Genomic DNA, 25134 nt, shown 5'->3' with positions numbered 1-25134 from the left:
TGGGGGCGGGGCTACTGTGCAGTACGAAGGTCCTCATTCAGAGCTGGGGGTGGGGCTACTGTGCAGTACCAAGGTCCTTATTCAGAGCTGGGGGTGGGGCTACTGTGCAGTACGAAGGTCCTCATTCAGAGCTGGGGGCGGGGCTACTGTGCAGTACCAAGGTCCTCAGTCAGAGCTGGGGGCGGGGCTACTGCGGTATCAGGGTCCTCAATTAGAGCTGGGGCAGGGCTACTTTGTGGCATCAGAGTCCTCATTCAGAGCTGGGGGCGGAGCTACTGTGTGGTATCAGGGTCCTCAGTCAATAGAACACTCAAGGGAATATAGATAGCATTTGGATATCCATCCATCCATCCATCCATCCATCCATCCATCCATCCATCTTCTAACCACTTCTCCATTACAGCATCACAATGGGGTCAGAAGCTCCTTGTTTAATTGCTTGAACAGCGTTAACATAAAAATCTTCTACTTGCCTTTTATTTTTTCTTTGACGCTGACTGTAAGATCATGCACGTCACAGGCAGCTACTCGGGTTATTTATACGTATTTGAATTCTGCACATCCACAACGCTGCACCCTTCAGTCCCCAAAACAGCAGGTGGTAGCAAACATTAATTAGGCACCAGGCCATTTCCTTTTTCCTCCGAAGTTGCTGTCGGGGTGTGTATGGGAAGTGAGCCTTTCACGATTAAGGCGAAGGCATTCTGTCTCTCTGAGAAACTCTTTAGCTATTTAAACGGAGGCAGAGAAGATCGTTTAATGCTGAACTGCAGACCGAACACAATGCCAGCAATACATTGCGAGAGCTGTATTTATATCAAAAAGTCTTCTATGCCTGTTTACTTTACATAGTGTTAAAAAGATTCCCATGGTGCTTCACACCCTAGTATGCATTGTATAGGGTGCTGTTCGTTTGGTAATTCATAATATCATTGCATTTTAAGAAAATGTAAAACATTGTTTTGTTCTTGTCAAGATGTGACCCTTGGGTCGGAGTCTCCTAAGTCCTGGCAAACACAGTTAATTTGTAGCGACGCCTCACAAAATGACAGCAAGGTGATCGCATGACGTAAATAGGCAGAATAATATCAGGTGAGCCACAACGTTACGAGAGGAAACCAGGGGCATAGTGAAAGCTCTCATTTGGCGCCATCGCTGGCTACATTCCAGCACTCAGCAGTCAGACAGTCCACATGCTGCCAAACACCTTCTCAACCTCAACACAGCAGCCTCCGTCTACCTCTTCCTGCCACAGAGTGTGCGTTTCTGCTTGCTCTAACGGAGAGAGTAAGGAGGGTCCGTGATAACGGCATGGCAAAGAAACCTGATGCTTCAAGTGAGACGGGGAAAGGAGAGTTTCCTAGGGACAGTGGGAAATTAGGCTGAGCTGTCATTATAATGCCAGGGTTTTAATTACACACACACAAAACACACACGCACACACACACACACACACAGACACAAATGCACAAACATGCACAGACAAACATGCACACAGAAACACACACGCAGGCACACACACACACAAACACAGACATGGGGGGGATGAGAGACCCCAGACAGGCGGCCCGCTTACCGATGCACTCAGGCTGCATGCCGCTCCAGGTGAGGTTGGGCAGGCAGGTGCGGCTGATGGAGCCCTGTAGCAGGTATCCCTTCCTGCAGCTGAAGAACAGTGTGCTGCCGATCTATGGAAAGGGAGCGCAGAGTCACAGTGGTGCCTGGCATATGTGTGCACACAAACACTGCATGCGTCTCTCACGATTCACACACTGCGCTAACCAACATCTGCCACTGCACATTTCTCTCCACACAGCATCACACAATAATGCCCATTTGCATTTTTTTTAACTTTCCCGATACCTGGTAGCCCTGAGTGTTGTTCTGGTGTCCAAACAGCGGTACCCCGGGGTCATTGCAGGTCGTGTGACTGGGATCTGGAACAGATAAGCCAGCGGGGTCGTGCTGAGTGCCTGACAGAGGCCAGCATGTGCACAAATTAGCCACCAGCTTCAGCTTCCACTCTGCTGAGTCCTCGGCCATGGTGTGTAGTAGTAATGTATACCCACCGTGCACCTATACCCATGTGGTTCGTCCGCCACATCCACAGCAAGCAATGGGGGGCATTTACAGTCCGGGATCAACTACACTATGCCCAGCTATATAAATAACACTGCAGCTGGACTATATCCATTACAGCTACAGACACATACATGCTTTTAACAAAATTAAACCATTAAACCATTATGCTGAATCTTGCCCATAATAAGTAGACATTACAGAGAGGGCAGCAGGCTCAGGTTTCAAAGGGTCTGAAGCTTTCATTCTGTAGCCAAAGGATTGTTGGTTAAAAACGCAACGGGCTCTGTGGCATCATAAAAAATACACTCCCCAGGCTATATGGCAGTCCGTCACAGAGTGCATATGTGTATACACACCAGCGGCGGTTTATAGACATCAAGCAGCCAAATTCTGAATTTTCATAGTCAGGTACACCTTTATGAGCAGCACTATGGACTTGGGTAGCTTTATATTTGTAAGACAAAATAATGAAATGAATAAAACAGGTTAAAATACTATGCAGCGATGATGCAGGGGTAGAATTGCCAGCATTGAAGCTTGCAGGGAGGGTGTCAGTTTCCAGTGATCTGAAGGCTGGAGGGGGGGGATTCTCACCTATGCAGGACGGCTGTGTCCCACTCCAGCTGCCATCTGCCTGGCAGTAGCGACGGGCCGAGCCCACCAGCACCAGTGGTGGGAGGCAGGTGAATACCACGGAGGAGAGGTAGGTGAAGCCGCGGTCCTCCCGCCTGCCCTGGGCGGGCACCCCCGGATCTCCACAGAACACCGCTGTGCAGGGATGCAGGGAGAGAGACCAGAGGGCAGGCAGGTGGGATTAGGTTCAATGAAGAAAACAAAGGAACAGGAGGGAGGACAGGAGAGAGGATAGGAGAGAGGAATTGGAGAGAGGAATGGGAGAGAGGGCAGGAGAAAGGATAGGAGAGAGGACAGGAGAGAGGATAGGAGATAGGACAGGAGAGAAGAATGGGAGAGAGGACAGGAGAGAGGAATTAGAAAGTGGACAGGAGAGAGGAATGGGAGAGAGGGCAGGAGAAAGGATGGGAGAGAGGACAGGAGAGAGGAATGGGAGAGAGGACAGGAGAGAGGAATGGGAAAGAGGACAGGAGAGAGGAATGGGAGAGAAGAATGGGAGAGAGGAACGGAGAGAGGGCAGGAGAGAGGATGGGAGAGAGGAATAGGAGAGAGGGCAGGAGAGAGGAATGGGAGCGAGGATGGAAGACAGGAATTGAGAGAGGACAAGTAGGAGGACAGGAGAGAGGACAGGAGAGAGGACAGGAGAGAGGATGGCCTGATGGGTGGGTTGGCAGAGGTGGTGGAACGTCCCAATGGGGACCCACAGCTACATCGTAGCGGTAAAACTGGACCCATTGTAAGGATGTATGAAAAGGAGCAGATGCAGTGCTAGAGATGCTGGAAGCTGGAAGGAATAAAAGACAGAGGCGAGAGAGTAAAAATGGGGGCTTTCCAGGTGGGAAGAGGGGTGAGATAGACCAGGGGAGGGGGAAGTGTGCATCAGAGACGATGGGCACGCAGTACAGTGCGTATCCAGCGGCATTAGGCTGTAAGCTGTATTTGAATAAACAAATTAAATAAAAAAATGCAAAAAAAAAAATTCTGGGACAGCTTTAAAGGCTATACACTGTGGCAGTGACCTGAGCTCTACACTGGTAGGATACACTCCTGATGGGGCAAGAACAAACTGTGATGCTGAAGTGCAGGATGTTTGATGATAGTGAGATGCAGAGAGAGGACAGGAGTGTTTGCGGGAGACCTACGGAAACACTGGGGTCTTTCCCCACTCCAGTTGCCGTTCCCCTGGCAGGTGAGAGTGGCCGGCAGGGAGAGCTGGTAGCCTTCGACACAGCCGTAGCTGACACTGGAGCCCCACTGAAAGTCTGTCCCCACCACCTGCCCGTTGGGGATGGCGGAAGGAGGGCCGCACACGATGGCTGCAGAACAACCCGGGGACGAGGCTTTAATCAAAGGCATCATCAGAGAATAAGGTGACACAGAACGCAAAACAGTGCAATGGGACGACTGGAGTTTCCGTCATCTGGGCTGAGGATGCCCAGGAAGTGCTGCTTTCCATTGGCAGGCTTAGTGCAGTTTTCTCTCTATGGTGGAGGGTGGTTGGGTGGGGCCATTAACCCTGGCTGATTGGCCCCGCAGTGCACCTCCCCAGTCACTCACCATTTCAGAACATATCATTGGCTAATCATAAGAGCGGCCCCTCTGTATGAATTATGGTCCTATTGTATGGGCCCAAACATATAAAATCCTAGCATCGCTCCTGCTCAGCTACGGCAAAAAGAAGCAGAAGCCTGACAGAGGCCAAGCTGAGGTTGTCACCTAAGATGACACTAATTAGACATTTGACGCCAGGAGACAATGAGGGGGTAAGACAAGTGGAGGATTACAAAAAACACTCTGAATAGGGCTCGGCGACGGAGGTCTGACGTATTATGCATGTGGACGCAAACACTACAAGCTAAGTGACAGATAATAATGATGAGGAGGGGGGAAGAGCTGAGCGCACCTTTGCAGATGGGCTTGGACCCGTTCCAGGTGCGGTCCTTGGTGCAGACCAGCATGGAGGAGCGGTCAGCGTCCATGGTGAAGCCCGGCGAGCACTGGAAGGTTACGCTGTGCTGGTAGGTGAAGTCGCTGCCCAGGCGGATGCCATTTGCTGGTACCCCTGGGTCCCCGCAGTTTATCACTGTGGGACAGAGGCGGGAAGGGTGAGTGAGAGGAAGAGAGAGAGATGGGTGCCACTGAGAACCATTCTTCTGAACCACTGGCACACAAGGTGACAAACAACATACCTTTCTGGTTCTGTAAAAGGCCCCTGCAGCACGAAAACCCACTATTAGTTTTATTAAATACTCCCCAGAAGGGAGTGATGTCATTTATTTATATAGCAGAGGCTTTTGTCTAAAGTTACTCACAGGTGAGAATCAGAGAGCCGGGAAACCCAGCGTTCCGGGAGGGATTTAGGTTAAGGGCCTTGCTCAAGGTGTCAACGTTGACATAACTCTGCCAGCCACGGGATTCAAACCGGCAACCTTCCCCTCCAAGTCCTAACACTCAGAGCCATACACTTCCCAGACACCCCCCTCATCTAAATAGCAGGGAAACTGGGGGGGAGACTTCGTTTGAGAGTAAGTAGACTGATTCAATCGATGCCCTGTTGACTTCCTGTGCACCTCACAGGACCACACACTCATACTACGAGTTTTCATTCAAACGTGTTTGGCGCGTGGGACAATGCCAGCCTTCACCGGGTAGATTAATCAAACCCCCCCGACAGTCCAGCAATGCCTCCACAAAGGGAGCTTACAAGAATTAGCCCAAGTAATCGGGTTCAAGTTGGTCGGCTCCATGACAGGAAACTAATTTGGTTTTGTAAGGGCCTATTTTAGGGACCGATATGATCTTGTTCACTCAGGCCGTTTTTATTCAGCAAACTGCCGGCCTTTCTTCCCCGTGACTGACGTGGATTTTGAGCCCCCGCCAATGACATGTTAAATCCCAGTGCAGGGTAAAGTGGAGACGGCTAAAGCGCAAACAAATAAATAACTAAATGTCTGGCTGTTCCAGGGAACTGCAATCAGAACCAGTTTTATTCAAGGTCTTAATGTGTACGAAGACTTTGCTCCGGTAGTCAGACGCCGAGGAAGACGGACTTCCCACAGGATTTGCTGGGCCAGCTCGTTTAGATGCGATGAACGAACCGACAACAGGTCCACGAGAAGAAAAAGACAGAAAATAACATATCTACACAATGTGAAGTACTAGTCATACACAAGCAGGGATCACGAATGCCCGAGAACCTTCCAGACCAATTGCTTTGATACACAGTGTTGTGAAGGAGGTTTTAATATTTTATTTTTCTGATAACAGAAGACTTTCCCCTGAAAATCATGGAATGGTGGTGGATTATGTTCTCTGCTCTTCTCTGCTCTCTCTCCTGGACCAGATTTAGAGCAAAGCTGCCATGCATCACGTGACACACGACCCACGAGAACCGAGAAATTACGCAAGACCACCTCCAGTCTCCCAGGCTACACTGATGGAAGTCGGAATGTATGTAAGACTAATTTTGCAATTAAGGCGGACTGGCCATTAACACGAACCACCATGCCGTGCTGACGTGACCAAAGACACCACAGGGATGCGATAGAAATTTCAAGAAGTTCTGCCAACGGTACACACATTTGATAATGAAGACCTCTGCTTGCACTCCCAAAAACCTTGTATGGAGAGAAGTCAGGATTACCTGATTTAATCTGCTCTGGGATCTGGCTTGGTAAACTGGGATACATTGCCATAGAAACAGAGTTGCCTCATTATGGAGCTGGCTGAGACGGATAAGGCCTGAACTGGAAGCTATCGTGGGGAGGCGGTGGAGAATGGCGATGCATCTCGGAGGCTGCATTGGCGCAGGCGGACAACTGGGACCGCGACAGATAAAAAAGGCTGATGATTAATTGTAACATTAGAGTACGAAACCATCAACGCTGGTTTTCTGGATGACCTTCGCTGCGTTCCTTGTCAGGGGATAAAGGATGAAATCATGGTTCAATAAATGCTCCCCTGCCCATCCATTCTGCGTCTGCCGGTTGTGTGCCGGTAATATGCAAAGCCATGTTTAGGGGATTAGGGCCAGTGGGGTGTCCGGGCACGGGGGCTTACCTGTGCACTCTGGCATGGTCCCTGTCCAGGTGCCATTGACCGTGCAGTGCCGGGTCAGCAGCCCGGTGGAGTAGTAGCCTTCGCGGCAGGCGTAGGTGATGGAGCGCGAGAAGACCAGGCCATCGTGGAATACCACCTGGGCGTTCCGGGGGGTTCCGGGGTTGCCGCATGACACGACTAAGGGGGACAAAGAGTAAGAAGATGGGAGAGTGAGAAGGAGAGACATGAAGAGATTGTAAATCGCTCCTGAACAGATATATCGCCGATCCACCTGTGTGGACTGATGTTGGCCATCAAACAAATCTCCTGGGCGATGCTTCCGAGGAAGACAGGCGATAAAAATCCACCGCATCTCTTCCTGGACCAATTAAATTGGACCTGCGGGGGCCTTAAATACATGCCGAAAAACAATAAAACCACCCAGGATCGGAGTCTGAAAGTCAGGCAGGTTTCTTTGTGAGAAACCCAGGCCCTGTTTCTGGCTGGCGATGTGATGCAGAGCCTCGGCATTTCTGTCGGGGCGGAGGATTGTGTGGAATACCATGGGGGTGGGGTGAGGGGGAAAAAAAGGTCACGTTTGTCACCACCACCGCTGTGACAGTGACTGGCAGCATTTTGAGCACTCTCTGCATTATTTACCAGCCTGAGTTAGCCCCCCCCCACCCCCACCGCCTCTCTGCTGTTCTTCCCCAATTGGATCCGCTGGTAATGGCTTTGATAAAATGTAAATACCTGCCCGCCGCAACATTCCTCCCACACAGCATTTAAGGAAAACTACATCTCCACCGACCATGAATTTATCACCCCCCCCCGCCCCCCGATTAAATAAACACTCTCCAGAATATAGCAGAAGATGATGGCTCAGTAGTCTTCCTTTATCTTTATCTTAATCTTCACGTTCTGCTGTGTCCCACTTCCCAGCTATCAGGAAGAAACAGCGGCTGGCCCATCACCGTGGAGGCATCCTCGTCATCCACCGCGGTTTCCTCCAGGACGTGTTTTAACATGCTAATTTATGGAACGGCAGAGTCGGGGGAGAATCCGATTCTTCTACACGGAGTTCCCCCACATTTTTTGACCACCTGGACTGCAGGTGAGAAGCCAGAAGGACGTGGGCCGGCAGGACGGCCAGATTTAGCCATGATGGATGCAGTGCGTGCGGTGACTGTAATGTGACAGTTTGGCAGGGCTCACTTCAGACACGTCACAAGCCTGGGGTGCCGGGGGCTGACTGCCCCCAGGATAAATATGGACAAGCCCCGGATAATTTGTGTAACTTGGGTGTTATAACAGCCGCGCTCTCAATTTGAGAATCCCGTAAGAACCTCCATAGTGCTGTGATCGCATCATCAGTCAGGGACAGCATGACGATCCTCGGACACGTCAGGTGTCTGGGCTACGGCCCTGATGTCTTATGGTCCGAGGAAAACCCCTGGTTCACCTAGTATTTATAATACCTCTGATTGCTTCGTAACATTATCCTTTCCTGTGTTCCATATAGCTGTTTATGTTACGTAAGGACATTTCATAGCAAGGCCATTCCACCATCTAAATTTACTCTGGCTAAACACTGCCAGAGTGATATTTCTCAAAAGCAGCCCCTCCCTGTTAGATATTAACCTGCTCTTGGACTCCCCCTCCCCCCCCCCCTCTCCCAAATTGGTGACAGCCCGTCAGGCTCGCTGTTGTAAAGCCAGCTGAGTGTAAGTCAGCGTACCTGGGAGAAGAAAACATCGCCTCCACCTGAAACAACACACACCAAAATACTGTGGGCACCCCAGGTGACAGCTCGGTGACAGAAAGGGACAACTCTGTCATCCCCGCCCCTGTCAGGAAACGGGGACCTGGGCCCGAAGGATCGATGGGAAAGAAAAGAGGACGACAAACAGTGGGATGCTGGAAAGGTGCTGCCTTTGGGAAAGAGGAAATGAGGGAGAAAATCGGACGGCTGACATCATGTGTGAGACGGCTGGCGGGGGCCGACAGAAAGGGTGGCGAAAAAAGCCAGGTAGCCCTGGCACACACACACACACACACACACACACACACACAAACCTGCACTCAGAGTAGCAGGATCACAAACAAAGCTACCCAGACCACAAAACACACACCGCATGTCATTCCACGCGGACCATACCATTCCCAACAGTAGGTACCATACCATGGCATTCAGGCTGGATGCCCGTCCATGTCCCATTGGTCAGGCAAGTCCTCTCGGGGGCGCCCTTGAGTGCATAGCCTGGCTCGCAGCTAAAACGCACCACGCTGCCCGTGGAGAACTGCTCCCCCAGCCGGATGCCGTGAATCGGCACGCCGGGGTCTCCGCACAGGCCTGGGGAATCCCCTGTGATGCAAGAGGAGTGGGATCAGGAAGCAGCGGTGAAGTACAGTGAAGTACAGCTTGCCTGCCGACCCAGAGAGGGATTCAGCTTCTCTCCAAGAAGAATGGACCAGACATGCTAGTTTAAAACATACACAGTCTTAGGCTCTCAAAGTGTTTGTCCCCTCAGATCACTACAGTATCCACTGTCACCATCCACTATATTGTGATATTTGCTAAATTCAACCACTTGTTTGGCAAATCCATATCTAATACAGTTTATTACTTGATTAAGTTAATTAAATGAACTTGTGGCAAAATTGAATGAATTCAAGTAATGGCTTGGATGCCCCCAAGAGGTTTGAGAACTGTGTTCCTCTACCCATCCAGCAAGATATTAGTAACTTTATTTATTTAGCAGGGCCGGCCAGCGCCTGGAGCGGGCGGGGGTGTAGAAGCTCGCCCGTGGGCCCTGTGGTGAAATGAGTCTGCTGACTACAGGATTTAAACTCACAACTGATCACAGGCATGGCACCCTAACCCACAGAGCCACATGTCGCCACTGTTTATTAGTTTGTATTCTAATGTTGAGAGGGAATGAATGAAAAAAGATGAAAAGCAGAAAGTGTAAATGTGGAGGAGCGGCAGGTGGTAAAAGTCAAGTAGGAGAAAGATTGACACACGACAGGAAACTAGGAGGGATTAAAGATTTCCATTAGTTACCGGGGCTTACTCTTCAAAGGGAAGGTCTCATTCCATTTCAGCTCCTTTGTGCGCAAATTCTCAGATAATCTGTACACCCTCTTGTCTGTTTTTAGCGCCCCTCTCTCCCCAGTCAGGCCCCTCTCTAAATGCTTTAAGAATCTTGCCGGTGAGGTATTTAATATGTGTGCGCACTAAGGCACCTCAGTGGGCCGAGAGACATTACTTTAATAGTGTTTACCGCCTTTATCGGAAAAGCAGCACAATAAGGGGGGATTTTTACGGTCCTGTGCCTGTCGGACCTGGCGTGGGAGACTGCCACTCCTGACAACATCAACGCTATCAACTGCGATAATAACCCATCCGGCTTTGTGCGACAGGCTTCTGCTCTGAGACACAAGCAGGGGGATGATGATGGGGGGAGGGGGGGGAGTGATGTAAGGCAGGTGGGGAGCCTTAGAGGAACATGCCACGCCGTTTTCCGCGGACTAAATGTACACCTGCGTGAGCTCGGGGGGTGGATGAAGGATCGCTGCTTGGCGGGAAACCTTGGGTCTCAAATCTTGGGAGTGTTTACAAGTGTGCTTCCTAAAATGTGTTAGTTAGTTCTTTTTTCTTTTACTGATCTACAGGTTTTAGAAGATAACCCAGCGGCAGGAGAACACTGCAGGGATTACAGGTCCCCTGGATGCCCTGGTGTTTACAGTCCATTGTCGGCCATTCAGCCACCCCAGTGAACCTCCTGAGGGGTGTGACGGTCTGAATAGTATGTAGCCCCAGGACACAGAGCTGCTCGTAGCGGGGGCAGAGGGGAACACTTTCTGGGGCCCAGACATTGGGGGGGGGGGGCAAACGCATGTGAGCATGATCACCTTGGACCCTTCACGACCACTCTTACATCATATAATCATATAGTATAATGTTTTCAGGGGCCCCTTTAAAATGCTGCCCCCCCAGGGTATCCATGCCCCTACTGTGGATATTGGTAGCTTTAGTTTGTAAAGGGGGTGGGGCGAGGGAGTTAGATTTGGGAGAATTTATCAGGGCCGCGCCGTGTCAATGTGTGGTCCTGCCAGTACGTTCCGGACAGGACGCATGCTAGGGCGTGCAGGGTGGCATTACCGGAGCAGTGTGGCAGCGATCCGCTCCAGTGCCCATCCAGCTGGCACATGCGGGTGGTGTTGCCCACGACCTGGCGCCGTCCCGCACAGCTGTAGCGGATCACCGAGCCCACGGTGCGGCGGTCCCCCGAAATCTGGGCGGAGGGCGGCACGCTGGGCCGGTCACACAGCACCACTGCGACGGGGGAACAGGGACACGGGGCGGTGAGCAGACAGCAGGTGGCACAGAGCGAGGGGGCTTCCAGGCCCCACCACCGAGGTTTTAGGGTTAGGGACTCCCAGTGCTTACCAGCTTAATTACTGCAAACAAAGTAAGGCAGTGAAATAAAAAGACAAAACAACCACAGAGATCACACCAGACCGCAGCCTCCTCCCTGCCTGCTAAGGGCTTTTTAAACAATTGCCAAATTTCATTGTTTTTATGTGACGGTTTAGAAGAATAATGCAAAGGCCATGTGACGAACAAGGGTTATTTATCTGGGAGAGACAAAAATATCTGTTCTCGCTCTCACCGCCCGCAGGCTAAAAGGAGGCTAAAAGCTAAAAGACAGAGCAGCTGGGGGTGGGGTGTGGGGTGTCGGTGACTCACAGATGCACTTGGGGAGCGCGCGGTCCCACGTGCCGTCACCCTGGCAGGCCAGCGTGCTGCTGCCCAGCAGGTAGTAGCCCGGGCTGCAGGTGAAGGACACGGCGGTCTGGAAGCTGAAGCGGTGAGGCCCGCTGGGCAGGACCTGCCGCACGCTGTTCTCCACGTGCCCGGGGTCCGTACAGTTCACAACTGGAGAACACAACAGCAGAGAGGAAGCTTTCACCATGGGACAGCAAATGAAGGCGGCCGTCTGTCCGACACAGCACCGCGGCGTGACCACATTGTTATATGAATCTGCACCAGCCGCTCATGACCATTAACGTTTTAACTCAGGTGATGAATATGTTCTAGACCCTTTCATGGTTTTTGACATGGTTTCCCTCAAAATATGAGCGAATCTAATAAGAATTACATTTAATGCAGATTATTTGCTGCAAAGTATTCTGGGAAATGTAATTAAAATGGCAACATGTCATGTGCCGGCTGTGAGACATCATAAACGATACTCGTAACACTGATCTACGTGTATTTTCCACAGGGATGTCACACGGGAGCATAAAAGGTCCAATACACTGTGATACGATACATTCGCCAGGTGCTGGTTGCCTGAAATACCAGCGGAGATTGGGGCACTCTATTCTTTAGGTAGGGTACTTAACACAAATTACTTTGGTAAAATATTACACTGCACAATGTGAGAAAAAGGGTTTAAAAATATAAGCTATTATTTAATTAATGTAAGCTGTAAAAAAGCACAACATTTTCAGTTTTTAGTCAGTGACACTCAACATGCATTTACCCTATTATGCATGTTCAAGTTGCCTTACCACCAACGCATTTCCCCCTGTAAAGAAGTAGGTTACACAGGAACTTGGGGGAATCCATTACCAGACGCTCTCGGAACATACTTATTTTAAGGATTTATTTTTTTTTGTTTACATATAACCAGAAATGGGTTGTGTTACAAGGAAAAAAAGAAAGAAAATGGGACACATACTTCCCTCTCCTGACACCGCTTGACTTCACCCCACTTAAGATGCTTGTCTCCTCTCGGCTGTGTCAGGCTGGCTGTCAAAGGCTCTAGGTCTACACTTAAAGTTTAAAAAACGCAAAACCAAGCTGACCTGACAGCTAAATTGTCAAGCACAACAATAGGAGAGGAAAAAAAAAGTTTGCAGAATACTTTGAAGGAAACAGCTTAGGCCCCTCAAGCCAATCACACCAAGATGCGTTTGGAGTTTTAAATGACCTGGATATTACACTTAAACGAAACCTGCCATGGAGAGAGATAGGGTGTCGGTTTAAAGCCTCACGAAGGAAACGGAGGACTGCGGCAGGAAGTGACTGTTTGCTTTGGGTCTGAGAGGACGTCTGATAGGGTCAGTGCTGTACTTCCAATCGATCTGGGGCGAAAATGCAGCAAACTGCAAAGCAGCCGGAACGTTCTAGGCGAGTCCCAGTGAAGAGGCGGCTGTTAAGAATTAGCGACAGCTATTATGAATAAAGTGTCCTCTGCATCCATTTGCAATGGGGGACTCTGGCGATCTGTATTTTGGTGTCAAGATGACGGAGACCTGAACATGGAGGCTAGATGGTTGCATCTTCCTGGAGAGTCACCATTGCTTCAAGTGGAAGGCTGGCATGCATGGACTGGAGGTGGTGGGCGTGGGTGTGAGGTAGGGGGTGTTGTGGGCACCGGAGGTGCCGCTAACCTTCAGGACGGCTTGTCGGTGCAGGAATATGTAGTGGAACCACATTGATATGTGGACAGGAGGCCTTAATGAGAGACACCTAAACACAGCCCAGACTCTGAGGGTGGCAACGCTGGAAAATAATTGGTTTTTGTCTTATGGGGAATTTTTTTCCTCTTATTTTGGGTGAGAGCAGCAGATTGTCTTATTGGTGCAATTGGGGAACGTTTTATGGAGAGTAAAGCAGTGTTCTGACACAAATTGCCTCTGATTAGGAGGGATGTATGTACAGAGGCCAACTGAATTGTTGACGCAGGCCTAATGTTAATGTTTGGGATCTCATTTTTGGGCGTTATTAGCTGTCTCCATATCGTTCCCATGATTTCCGTAAATAGGATTTAATGATCTAGTGAGAGGGGTGGGAGGCAGAGCTATTTGGAAATTATGAAGGTATTAAGACTGCAGCAAGAGGGTAAACATACATGTAATTTGAAGTGATTCTTATATTGTGATTAACATTAGGAATCCAACCAGGGAGGGCGCCTGCTGCTTATGTTCTTGTATTCTCTGCCCGTCTGTTCTCACGACTTCATTTGCATAGCAAAAAGGCAAATTTAGCGAAGCGGAACGATGGAACGATGGCCCAGAATGGATGTACAGATTCAAGGCCCACAGTAGTAGATAGGTATATAAGCACCACTGTGAATTTCTGCCAAAATGTCCATCCACCTCTTCGTTTATTCATAGTGAGAGAAAAAGAAGTGGCACGGTGGCTAAACCCCGTGGTTGTGGGATTGAATCCCACCTCCATGTGTGTGGCTTTGGCACGCATGTCTCACACGCATTTCCTCTGGATATCCAGATTTGAACATTCCGAAGACATGCCATTAAGCTTCTCTGCAGTGTGTGAGGGTGCGCATTCCATTTGGGGGGGGGGCAGCCCTGTGCCACTTGCAATAGGCCTCCAGGACCTCCCTGTAACCCCAACCAGGATAAATGATTCAAATATGAATGGGTATCATGGAATTTAACTAAGAAAACTCAATGAGATGTAACAACATGGCATCCATGACCTTGTTCCCTTTGTCAAGCATGAAAAAAATAAATAAATAAAATAATAATTCTGCAGACGATTTCCATTTCTCTGCCTATCCAATATGTGGCCACGTGCATTTGGAGTCCAGGACACCCTGGATGAGGTGCCAACCCATCACACTCACACACACAATGCTTAATTAAGAGACAGCGACCCACATTACTGATCACTTTTGGACTGCAGGGAGGAAGCCAGCGAATCTGGAGAGGAGCCATAGAATAGAGCGATGTGCGAACTCCGCACACACCGAGCCAGGACGGCGAGACGATCCCAGAGCGAGGCCGCATAGACACCTACGCATCCAGCACGCCGTACCTTTCAAACCAATTTCAAAATGAAGTTTCCTTGCTGAAAGGTGAAATTTGCCACACAGCGAGACAGAGATTGGAAAGCCAAGGACTGAGTGATTCTGCTCAGCATGCTAATGGTTGAGTTAATTTCAGCCTGATGAAGCCATTGTTTCGAGAGAGAGGCTGATGTACCGAGGACAAAAGTGTGACACACACAAATGTCACGTTCCGAGACAAGCCCTCCAACTTCAGGCACATGACATCAGTCCTTTTCCCCTCGCCTGTCACATTCTGCCACGTGAATGACAGCTTCACGCCTCCTTATCTGAGTCTCACGCCTGCATATGCAAGCTCAGACACACGAGGGACGTACTTTTGCAGTGGGGCAGGCCGTTGCTCCACTGGCTGTTGGCCTGGCACTGTGCCTCCACCGCCCCCTGCAGCACGTAGCCAGTGTTGCACGTGAAGCGCACAACGTCGTTCAGGTTGAACTGCATGCCCTGGGTCATGCCGTTGGCCGGGTTGCCGGGGTGACCGCAGGTTATGGCTGATGTGGAAACAAAAATCGGAGTGAGAATGGCTATGCTAACAAAAGCATACATCTCACTACATAAATATGTGCATAATTATATTTTAAATGACTAACACTTAATAAAAAATTCCTTTTAATAAATAAAAGAAAACACAAGCAGGCGGCTGAAACTGAATTTGTGATGATTACATTGTATAGCAGTACAATACTGCTATCAAAAAGTGTCATGCTATTGGAAAGTGGCTAGATGCGGATCTATAAGTTCAGCCAGAAGACAGAGGACGAGACTCCAAGCTGAAGCCCGTCTGCACCAGCGGGCTGCCGAAACACTCACGGACACAGACGGGGGTCCGGCCGGACCAGTGGTGGTCCTGCTCGCAGATGCGCACGGAGACGCCGATGAGCCGAAAGCCTGGGTTGCACTGGTACACCACGCTGCCGCGGTAGCTGTAGTTCTCACCGATGATCTGCCCGTTCACCATGGGGTCTGGGGCACCGCAGTGGCCGGCTGTGGGGGGCACACACACACACACACACACACACACACACACACACACACACACACACACACACACACACACACACACACACACACAAAACACACACGCAGATACACACACACACACACACAAAAACCCACACACACACACACAAAAACACACACGCAGATACACACACACAAAAACACACACACAGACACACACACAAAGACACACATGCACAAACACACACACACATACATGTACATAAAAACACATACACATAACCATCCACACACACGCACACAAAGACACACAGACACACAAAAACACGTATACATAAGCATCCATGCACAGACACACACACACACACACACACATACACACACAGAAAGACACACACACATATACACAAAGACACACATGCAAATAGAAACATGTACTCCCATGCACACACACAGAAACATACACACGCACACATACATGCAGAGACACACGCACACAAACAGTAACACACATTCATACGCACACAGCAGAAAATAAAGATCAATTCAGTCGTTCAGGGGGGTGATTACACTTTGGTGCTAGATAAGCTGTGAACAGGGAACCACAGCAGAATGATGGCAAAAAAAGAGGATGAACAAAAAAGGAATGTGTTGATCAAGGGGCCAGGGCTTTGACCCGGAAAGCAGACCCACCGAGACACTGGACCTGTGTTCCACTCCACAGCCCATTGGACATGCACTCCCGGACTCGGGAGCCCACCAGCGTGTAGCCCGTGTTGCAGGAGAAAATGGCGGTTGCTCCGTACACGGTCAGGGTGCCGATTTTGTTCCCATTGGGTGGGCTGCCCAGTTCCATACAGGAGATGACTAAGTGACATCAAAGGGGGTGGATGATATTAGCCAATGGGATTTCATTTAGAAACTTAAATTACCCCAGGTTAAACGCCGTTACACTTCTGGCTTTTCTATCTATTTGCCTTTTGATCTTTTTATTTTTGGCAGTTTGCCACATTTTATTAAAACAATATTTATATCAAGTGTAAAAGTACAATATATATAAAATAGCAAATGTGAAACTTTCCGTGAGGAGGCGAGTTCTTACTGTTGCACACGGCCCGGGGTTCTGGATAGTCCCAGGTTCCATTGGCCTGGCAACGGATGACTCGCTGACCACGGTAGTAGTAGCCAGGGTCACAAATGAGCATCATCATGGAGTCGTACTGATTCAGGGTCCCATAAATCAGCCTCCACCTGCCATGGTCCACTGATGTGTGGCTAATGTCAGGACACGTAACCGCTGAAATGTAAGGGGTCAGAGGTCAGAGACATTAATATAGAGCGGCTCTTTTAGCCGAAAAAATCCTGAGGCCATTTTTTGCCTTGTTTGGAAACTGACACTTTTGTCCAAAACTATCTAATAGAACAACTGAAAAGGACTGAATACTGTACAGCACTAGAATGCATGATGGCACCTGCTGTCATCTTGTAACACACTGTAAAATACTCCAGCACCACATCCCATATAGAACAGAAAGCACCTTCCATCAGTGAATCCCAAAAATGTGACAGGTAGAATTACAGGAACCTGCCACTGCCACTTTCCATTTCAACAGAAGATTATTAAAAATAATGGCATTTAATTAAGAATAATATTTCATATCGCCCCATATTTTAAAATAAACCAATAACAAGGTGAAATTTCACCTCTGTTTGCTCTGAGACTCCTTAGTGACACATGCTGCAGTTAATTTCTCAACATTCTTTTCAAAAGATTTATTTTGTGGCTGACAGCCACCCAGACACTAAGGCTGTGACTAAAGTGACGACACAAGTTACTGAACGATGTGGGCAGGACTCACGTTCACAGTGGGGCGGGGCATCAGCAGGGCTCCACCTCCCAGAGTCCTGGCAGGCAATGGACACTGTGTAAGGGCTGGTTAGCTGGTAGCCAGGATTGCAGTGGTAGGTGGCCTTGGTGCCCACAGTATAATCACGACCGGTCACGCTGCCGTTGATTGGGGATGCTGGCATGCCACATGACACCACTATGGGGCGACAGAGAGTGAAGGCCGTGATGGACAAACTAACGGCGTGACCTGACTTGCCAGAAAGTGGTGTGACGTTTAAAATATTCATCTATACAGGATAGGATTAGGAGTTTAGGTGTTTTAGGAGTTTAAGCAGTTTTTGCCTTTGTCCAATAGGTCGCTGGTTTGAGTCCCCTGGCAATAACTGTATCATTGTTGGAAAAGTCTGTAAACCCAAAAACCACCTTGACATGCTATAAAAACAGCTCATACTGCACTCTGTTCAATGAGTGTGACCCATAGTAAAGCACGATAGGACATGCAAAAAAAAATCCTATGTGCTTGTATGTGATTTTCTTAAAGCACCTTTAGAAAAAACACTGCTGCTGCAATTGAGGAACTCTGCAAATAAAAATATTAATGAGAAATTCCAAAATAAGGACAACCCTCTGGTATGGTTAAAGTTAAAACAAACAAAAAAAAAGAATAAAAAAAGAATAGCAGAGACAGATAAAAGAGAAACAGAACTGTGGCACGGCTGTGAACAGTCATAACTGGCTATAAAAGGATTAAAAACGGTATCAGCGCAAAAGAGACAAGCTTCCCTCATTCCAAAAAGAGCGACACCCAGGCGGACCAGAAGCGCAAACCCAGCGTCTAAACTTTAAGGGGAGCTTCCATCCGCTAGCCCGTTAAATTGCTCCCACAGGTGAGGCTGTTTTCCCATCTTCAGTGCAGCTTAAAGTGAAGTGAAGAGGCAGGCAGGATGAAGGAGTCGCACAAGCGCAGCCAAAAAAGGTACAACAGCAAAACGCGAGACCCGTCTGGGGAAATGTGCGCTTTGACTGCAGAAACATCCTTAACTGGCTCTGCAGAGGTTAGTGAGGGCCTGTCCCTCTTACCTCCACAACCCTTCGTCCTCCATAGAAACTTTGTCCACACTCTGACCTCACACCCTTATCCCACGATTCACCCGACAGAATCACCCCACCTGCATTCCTCAGTCCTCAGCAGGCAGGCGGGCCCATATGTACCTTGGCAGAGGGGTGTTGGGGCATTCCACTGGTAGAGGCCCTGGGGGGTGCGGGAGCAGGTGGCGCTGTTCTGGCCAATGAGGCGAAAGCCCTGGTCACAGTTGAAGCGCAGGGTGCTTCCCAGCTTGGTGCCGGTCAGGCTGTGGACTGAACCATTGGCGGGGGGGTCTGGGGGGCTGCAGTATGAGGCTGAAAGAATGAAACATGGCAAAGTAAGTGAGGTGTCCCCATTTCTCATCATGGAGACAGGTCTCATTTCACATAATGCTTTCAAAACATGCCTTGGATTAAAATAAACTAAACCGGAAACTTTTCTTATTGAGAACTGGAAACAATGATATTGTTTTCCTGTCCACCTGAGGGCTGCTTATCCTAGGCATGGCTGAGGGGAAATCTGGAGACAATCCCAGGAAACACAGGGTATAAGGCGGCGGTACACCCAGGATCTGATAGCAGTCCACCGCAATGCACATAATTCTTAGTACCAGCAAACCAGAGAAGCCCGTTAACCTAAACCTGTCTTTGGACTGCAGGGGGAAACATGGGAAGGAAATGCAAACCCCCCCCCCCCCCCCCCCCACACACACACACACACACACAAACACACATACGTGAACACACACACACGTTGGGTAAACATATTTCTATGGGGACCGTTCATTCATTTTTATGGGAAAAATGCTAACGCTAATTATGACAACCTTAACCGCTACCCAGCCCTAACCAAAACCATAAGTAACCAAGCAAAATACAAGTGTTTTTGCATTTTTCATTTTTATTAAATTGAGCTTTCCCTTATGGGGCCCAGGAAACAAAGTTACCCCATAAGGGGAAAAAAACAGGTATTCATCCTGTTGTAAGGTAAGGTATACCTGAAAAGGTATAAGATATCATGTTGTAAGGTATTCATCATGTTGTAAGGTAAGGTATACCTGAAAAGGTATAAGATATCATGTTGTAAGGTATTCATCCTGTTGTAAGGTAAGGTATACCTGAAAAGGTTTAAGGTATCATGTTGTAAGGTATTCATCATGTTGTAAGGTAAGGTATACCCGAAAAGGTATAAGGTATCATGTTGTAAGGTATTCATCATGTTGTAAGGTAAGGTATACCCGAAAAGGTATAAGGTATCATGTTGTAAGGTATTCATCATGTTGTACAGTAAGGTATACCCGAAAAGGTATAAGGTATATGTTGTAAGGAATTCATCATGTTGTATGGGAAGGTATACCCGAAAAGGTATAAGGTATCATGTTGTAAGGTATTCATCATGTTGTATGGTAAGGTATACCCAAAAAGGTATAAGGTATCATGTTGTAAGGTATTCATCATGTTGTAAGGTAAGGTATACCCAGAAAGGTATAAGGTATATGTTGTAAGGTATTCATCATGTTGTAAGGTAAGGTTTACCCGAAAAGGTATAAGGTATCATGTTGTAAGGTATTCATCATGTTGTAAGGTAAGGTATACCCGAAAAGGTATAAGATATCATGTTGTAAGGTATTCATCATGTTGTATGGTAAGGTATACCCGAAAAGGTATAAGATATCATGTTGTAAGGTATTCATCATGTTGTATGGTAAGGTATACCCGAAAAGGTATAAGATATCATGTTGTAAGGTATTCATCATGTTGTATGGTAAGGTATACCCGCTCTCACACACAAACTCACACACACACACACAGTGGGACACTGAGCCACTCTGTCTCCTGCTAAACTGTTTTTATTGAGCTATAATGTCAGATAAGCAGTGGCAACGACAATTTCCAGCCTCTGTGTGCATCTGATGTGGAAAGTTAATCAAAATTTGCTCATGTGATCATGAGATGGGCAGGTATCCACGTGACTTGGATTGTGTTTAAACACGACCATGGCGCCACATTCTATGGCACGGTGTGTAATTGAGCAGAAAGGAGATAAGACCAGCGCAGGATGTGGAAAGAACCGCATCTCAACCACTATGTTTGATAAGAACTAATGTAAAACATCTCAATAAAAATGCTAATTCCGAGTCTGACAGCATCAGCAACCACCGGCAATTCTCCACTGCCGCCAAAGTCTTTAGCACCCTACAGACAATCGGATAAGACGGTGGCAATAAAAAGTTACGGTTGTATAACGGTCTGATATATGTCTGCTTTTATGAGTCGTTGGGCTCTCAAACAAATTGCACCATTGAGGCAGAAAATCTAAAGGAAAAAAATATATATATGAGCTTTTCATCCATCAAAGGCAGCTTGAGAAACATTAAATATGTGAACAACCGTGGAACTGTGCTTTGTGTTAAATTAAAACACTGAACAATGGAATGAGGGGCCCTGAAATAGCAGGCAAATTCAGTGTCTGGGTCACCTGCACTTGAACAGGCCCTTTTGTTTCCGCACAAAAAAGAGACTGTCCTTCAGCAATGACTTTTTCTTTCCATCCACTTTCTCAGACTTCAAAAAGCCTGAGGTAGTAGCCCAAGGGGATGACCATTTATGGATCAGAAATGAGAGACTCTGAGGTCACCTCTGACCGCCACGTGTGCAAGCGGCTGCAGGCCACGGTACCATCACGCCCTGGAGGAACTTTGCAGGGATTACAGATCCTGCTATACAAGGTCATAAAAGAAGGAAAAAGTCTAACATTCGCTCTAAAAAATTTAAGAATGCATATAAAGAAAAAAAAACTTTTCTATTACATCCGTTTCTAAGTGTCTGTAAAGACCCTTGAGCTAAAGGTTCAGAGTTCAAGTCTCCTTCCACCTGAGAAAAGTCAGTTAGATATTCTACTGCATGAATGAACAAAACTGTATATTTGGCTGCAGCCAAATGAGCAAGTAAAACACAGAGCAGAGAAAATAATGAAAAGCCCAGTACATTATTTATAAATTCATGTTTATATAATGTTTTTATCCACAAGCTGACTGACTGTGCGAAATCTGTAACTCCACACAGAGAATGTTGTGATACTTTAAGCTACTACATCTGAACTTGTCAAACACGGGACAGAAGATTTTCCCAGGACACTTTTGCAATCTCCTTTCTGCTTTCTCATTTATCGAGCACACAGCCACATGTTATTGCATTAGCTAATCTAGTGTGGTGTTTATCTATAATTATGGGAGGTGTGGCTGTTTATGTCGGCTGAACAGTGGAAATTTGCTTCACAGTTTACAGTTATAAACTTCCAGTGTGGAGAACTCTGGGCCTTCTTAGCAGTGGTACAGGGTTACAGAACAAAACGAAACGTCTAAAATGAGAGATGGAATAGAAAGTGCTCATTACAGCTGGAAACAAGGAAAAAAAACTAGATGAAAGATAGATTGATTAAGCAAACAAAAAGCTTTGCATTTGTCCTGCCATCTGTTCCTCTCCCACCGAGGTATTTGTACTGAGCGGAGTTCATACTGAGAGAACAATCCAGGCTGTCGCATTCCCAAAATCAAAAAAATCATCCCCCAAACTTAAAATTACCTGAACAGCTGGGCAGGGGAAATAGGCACCCTGCGAATGTCAGGAACGCGGACCCGGAAAGCAAGCGGATAACGAGGGATTGGTACGGCGTGACAGGACAAGCGGTGCACTGCGGGGGAGGGCGATTTCCCCACTGTGGCCCACCGCGGCGGCGCACCTGCATAGTGGATCCGGAAGCCCTTGTGACTGGAGGCGTGGTCCGAGGACCAGTGCAGGTAGACCTTGTTGGAGGTGCTCGTGACAGTCAGGGGGGAGGAGTAGTTACCACTCAAAGTGAGGAGCGGGGGACTTTGCCTAGAAGGACCTAGGGAAAAGAAAAGGAACTCAGTGTTATACGCGAGTATTCTGGTTTTTAGGGTATTTTATTTGTGTACTGTGTACTTAATATGTTTGCACCATATATACTTGTTTGCACTATTTGTCTTGTCTTTGTACTCTGTCCGCTTTGTTCTATACGTTTGTTTGTCTGTGCACTGTCTGCTTTGCTGTATACGTATGTTTGTCTGTGCACTGTCTGCTTTGCTCTATACGTTTGTTTGTCTGTGCACTGTCTGCTTTGCTGCATACGTATGTTTGTCTGTGCACTGTCTGCTTTGCTCTATACGTTTGTTTGTCTGTGCACTGTCTGCTTTGCTGTATACATTTGTTTGTCTTTGCATTGTCTGCTTTGCTCTATACGTATGTTTGTGCACTGTCTGCTTTTCTCTATACATTTGTCTGTGCACTGTCTGCTTTGCTCTATATGTTTGTTTGTCTGCACACTGTCTGCTTTGCTCTATACGTTTGTTTGTCTGTGCACTGCGCACCTGCTGCTGCATGCACCAGAAATTCCCCATGAATCAATAAAGTTAATCTTCATTTCAATGAACACGTAACTTTTTCGTAAAATAAAATAACTTGCTGCACGTCCCTAAATAAGCAATTGAGACATGAGCCAAGAGGCTATTCGGACCAAGAATCGCAATTGAGTGTGAAAATGATCTACACTATACTATTTAGTGTAGATTATACTGTACATTACAGGTCATATTTATCAATTATGCATCGCATAAAACATTATGGCTAAATAACCAAACAAACTTGCTTTGATTTTTGGTTCATTAGATCGGGGAAAATCAAACATCGGACAGTATTTACAGATTATATGACGCACTGTGAGCTTGACAGGGCTTTGACGGGAAAACATTAGCAAACCTTGAGTGGAATACACCTGTTTGAAGGAATGGATATGAATTCCACCAAGGTACTAGGAAATGTATTTAAATCGCTTGGATTTTAGCCTGCTACTCAGGTCGTCCAATCAGGATGCACAAGGTGTTAGAAGTAAATAAAGAGCAGAAATCTGTTCGTCTGCACCTTGGAGACCAATTGGGTGATCAGAAATCATTGGGCTCACGGAGACACTGCTGGGGAAGCTGCAGACCAGGGTGGAACTGAATGTAATATATGCATTTGCAGAACTCAGACTGGACTATTGTTAAAATACCGCAGAATACACTCAATGAGGGAGTGATTGCATAAAGGTTTTTAATGCGTTGTCATTACACTTTACTTAATTTTTTAAATCTTGTTTATAAAAAGCAAAAGAGGAAAGACTATGTTTCATTTTAAACAAAAAATCATATCAATTACAATGAAATAATTAGCAGCCAGTTGTGGGAGGTACGAGTTTCCAAAACCATAGTGAGCGGGACATCCTCTATTATCAATCACTTCCTGGTTTGGCCAAAACAGATGTAACTACTAGGAAGTGCATTAAACCAGCCAACGTAGAGTGTAGGCTGATGTCATCCCGTATGAGTTTAAGGGCATTAGTTAAGGACATAGAGTGGAGCACCACTCAGCAAGACACTTAATCTGAATAGCTCCAGTAAAATATCCGGTTACGCAAAATTATAAGTCACTTTTCATAAAAGCGTCAACTAAATGCAAATCTTTAACAATAATCTTGCACAAAAAGTTGGAAATCATCCACTAATGCATTTACGACCATAAAAAGGACACTTATACTCGTCCCTGTCATGGAAGATTCATGGATGCAGGTCGACTCACATGTGGAGATACTTACCATCAAAAATCTCCAGCTCGTCAAACTGTCGGCTGGTCTGGAAGTGCTCGATGGTCAGGGAGATGTTGTAGCCCGGCTCCACCTTCACTACCCAGGAGCAGGTCTCAAAGTGTGGGAAGCCACTGCCCTGCATCTGGCTCAGGATCACGCCCGTGGAGTCCGTCAGGATCTCATTCATTGGACAGGTGACTGTTGGTGGGTGGAGACAGGAGATGAGTGTCATTTGATCAATGGACAGGTGACTGTTGCTGGGCAGAGACAGAGGATGAGATTAATCAACTTATGACTGTGAACCATATTGATTAGTTAAAGACAAAGATCTTAATCGAAACCAAGATCACTGCGGCTGTTCTGAAATAACCCATCCTGGCAATGCTACCTGGTGTTACATACGACCTACGATACGAGCCAGGTGGTTGTTGGTTTGCGGCCCGTGTAAAATTTGTTGTATGATTCAGAGGAACTTTATTTGCTTACTCCACAGGATGAGTACCATGATGCCAGGCTCCCTGCCATGGGTACGGGCAGCTGGCGGGCCGTCAGGAAGTGTGGTGATGCGGCAGCCTGCCCTAACCGCACATTTAGGTTTCCTGGGTGCCGCTGTAATGTTGCCGCCGAGCCACGCGCCTGGAGCGAAAAGGGCTCTGATCCTCACTTTCTGTCATTTGTATTCCTTCCGGGTGCGTGGTGACATTTCCCACTAGATTTAACTTGAATTATCCGGCTTTCTGCGGTGTTCCTGTCAAAGGCATTTTGTTCAAACCTGTGAAGCCTGTCTCTTATTTCAGAGGGGGCTGCCTGAATTCAAAAGGCCCATCCAAGTATAATGGCAAAAAAATAAATAAAACAGTAATAATAAAATAAAAGCTGGCTTTTTTTCTGAAACGATGCTGTCGCCATCTTGCTGTATTATTCAGAAATGAAGACTCATGTCTCTATAAACAACT

The 25134-nt window shown here is 47.5% G+C and overlaps 1 protein-coding gene across 2 annotated transcripts in view; it reads right to left on the bottom strand.

Moving 5' to 3' along the window:
• Window positions 1–25134, bottom strand: part of csmd2 (CUB and Sushi multiple domains 2) — a 249101-nt gene that overhangs the window by 14240 nt on the left and 209727 nt on the right. Inside the window, exons 49-66 of one of the 2 annotated variants that reach the window (XM_048993996.1) lie at window positions 24665–24814; window positions 24188–24376; window positions 22277–22423; window positions 18661–18849; window positions 17459–17644; window positions 16702–16896; window positions 16293–16466; window positions 15450–15623; window positions 14957–15130; window positions 11507–11695; window positions 10919–11092; window positions 8936–9118; window positions 6775–6951; window positions 4619–4798; window positions 3858–4031; window positions 2677–2850; window positions 1864–1937; window positions 1577–1688 (exon numbers count right to left, since the gene is read on the bottom strand). In XM_048993996.1, the coding sequence (XP_048849953.1) occupies window positions 1577–1688; window positions 1864–1937; window positions 2677–2850; window positions 3858–4031; window positions 4619–4798; window positions 6775–6951; window positions 8936–9118; window positions 10919–11092; window positions 11507–11695; window positions 14957–15130; window positions 15450–15623; window positions 16293–16466; window positions 16702–16896; window positions 17459–17644; window positions 18661–18849; window positions 22277–22423; window positions 24188–24376; window positions 24665–24814 (3015 nt within the window). The remainder of the gene's footprint in view (window positions 1–1576; window positions 1689–1863; window positions 1938–2676; window positions 2851–3857; window positions 4032–4618; window positions 4799–6774; window positions 6952–8935; window positions 9119–10918; window positions 11093–11506; window positions 11696–14956; window positions 15131–15449; window positions 15624–16292; window positions 16467–16701; window positions 16897–17458; window positions 17645–18660; window positions 18850–22276; window positions 22424–24187; window positions 24377–24664; window positions 24815–25134) is intronic. The other variant, XM_048993997.1, reaches the window with a different exon arrangement.

Source organism: Brienomyrus brachyistius, chromosome 23 (genome assembly GCF_023856365.1).
Source record: "Brienomyrus brachyistius isolate T26 chromosome 23, BBRACH_0.4, whole genome shotgun sequence".
In the NCBI taxonomy this organism is placed as follows: domain Eukaryota; kingdom Metazoa; phylum Chordata; class Actinopteri; order Osteoglossiformes; family Mormyridae; genus Brienomyrus; species Brienomyrus brachyistius.
This window is presented reverse-complemented; position numbering and strand designations above follow the sequence as displayed.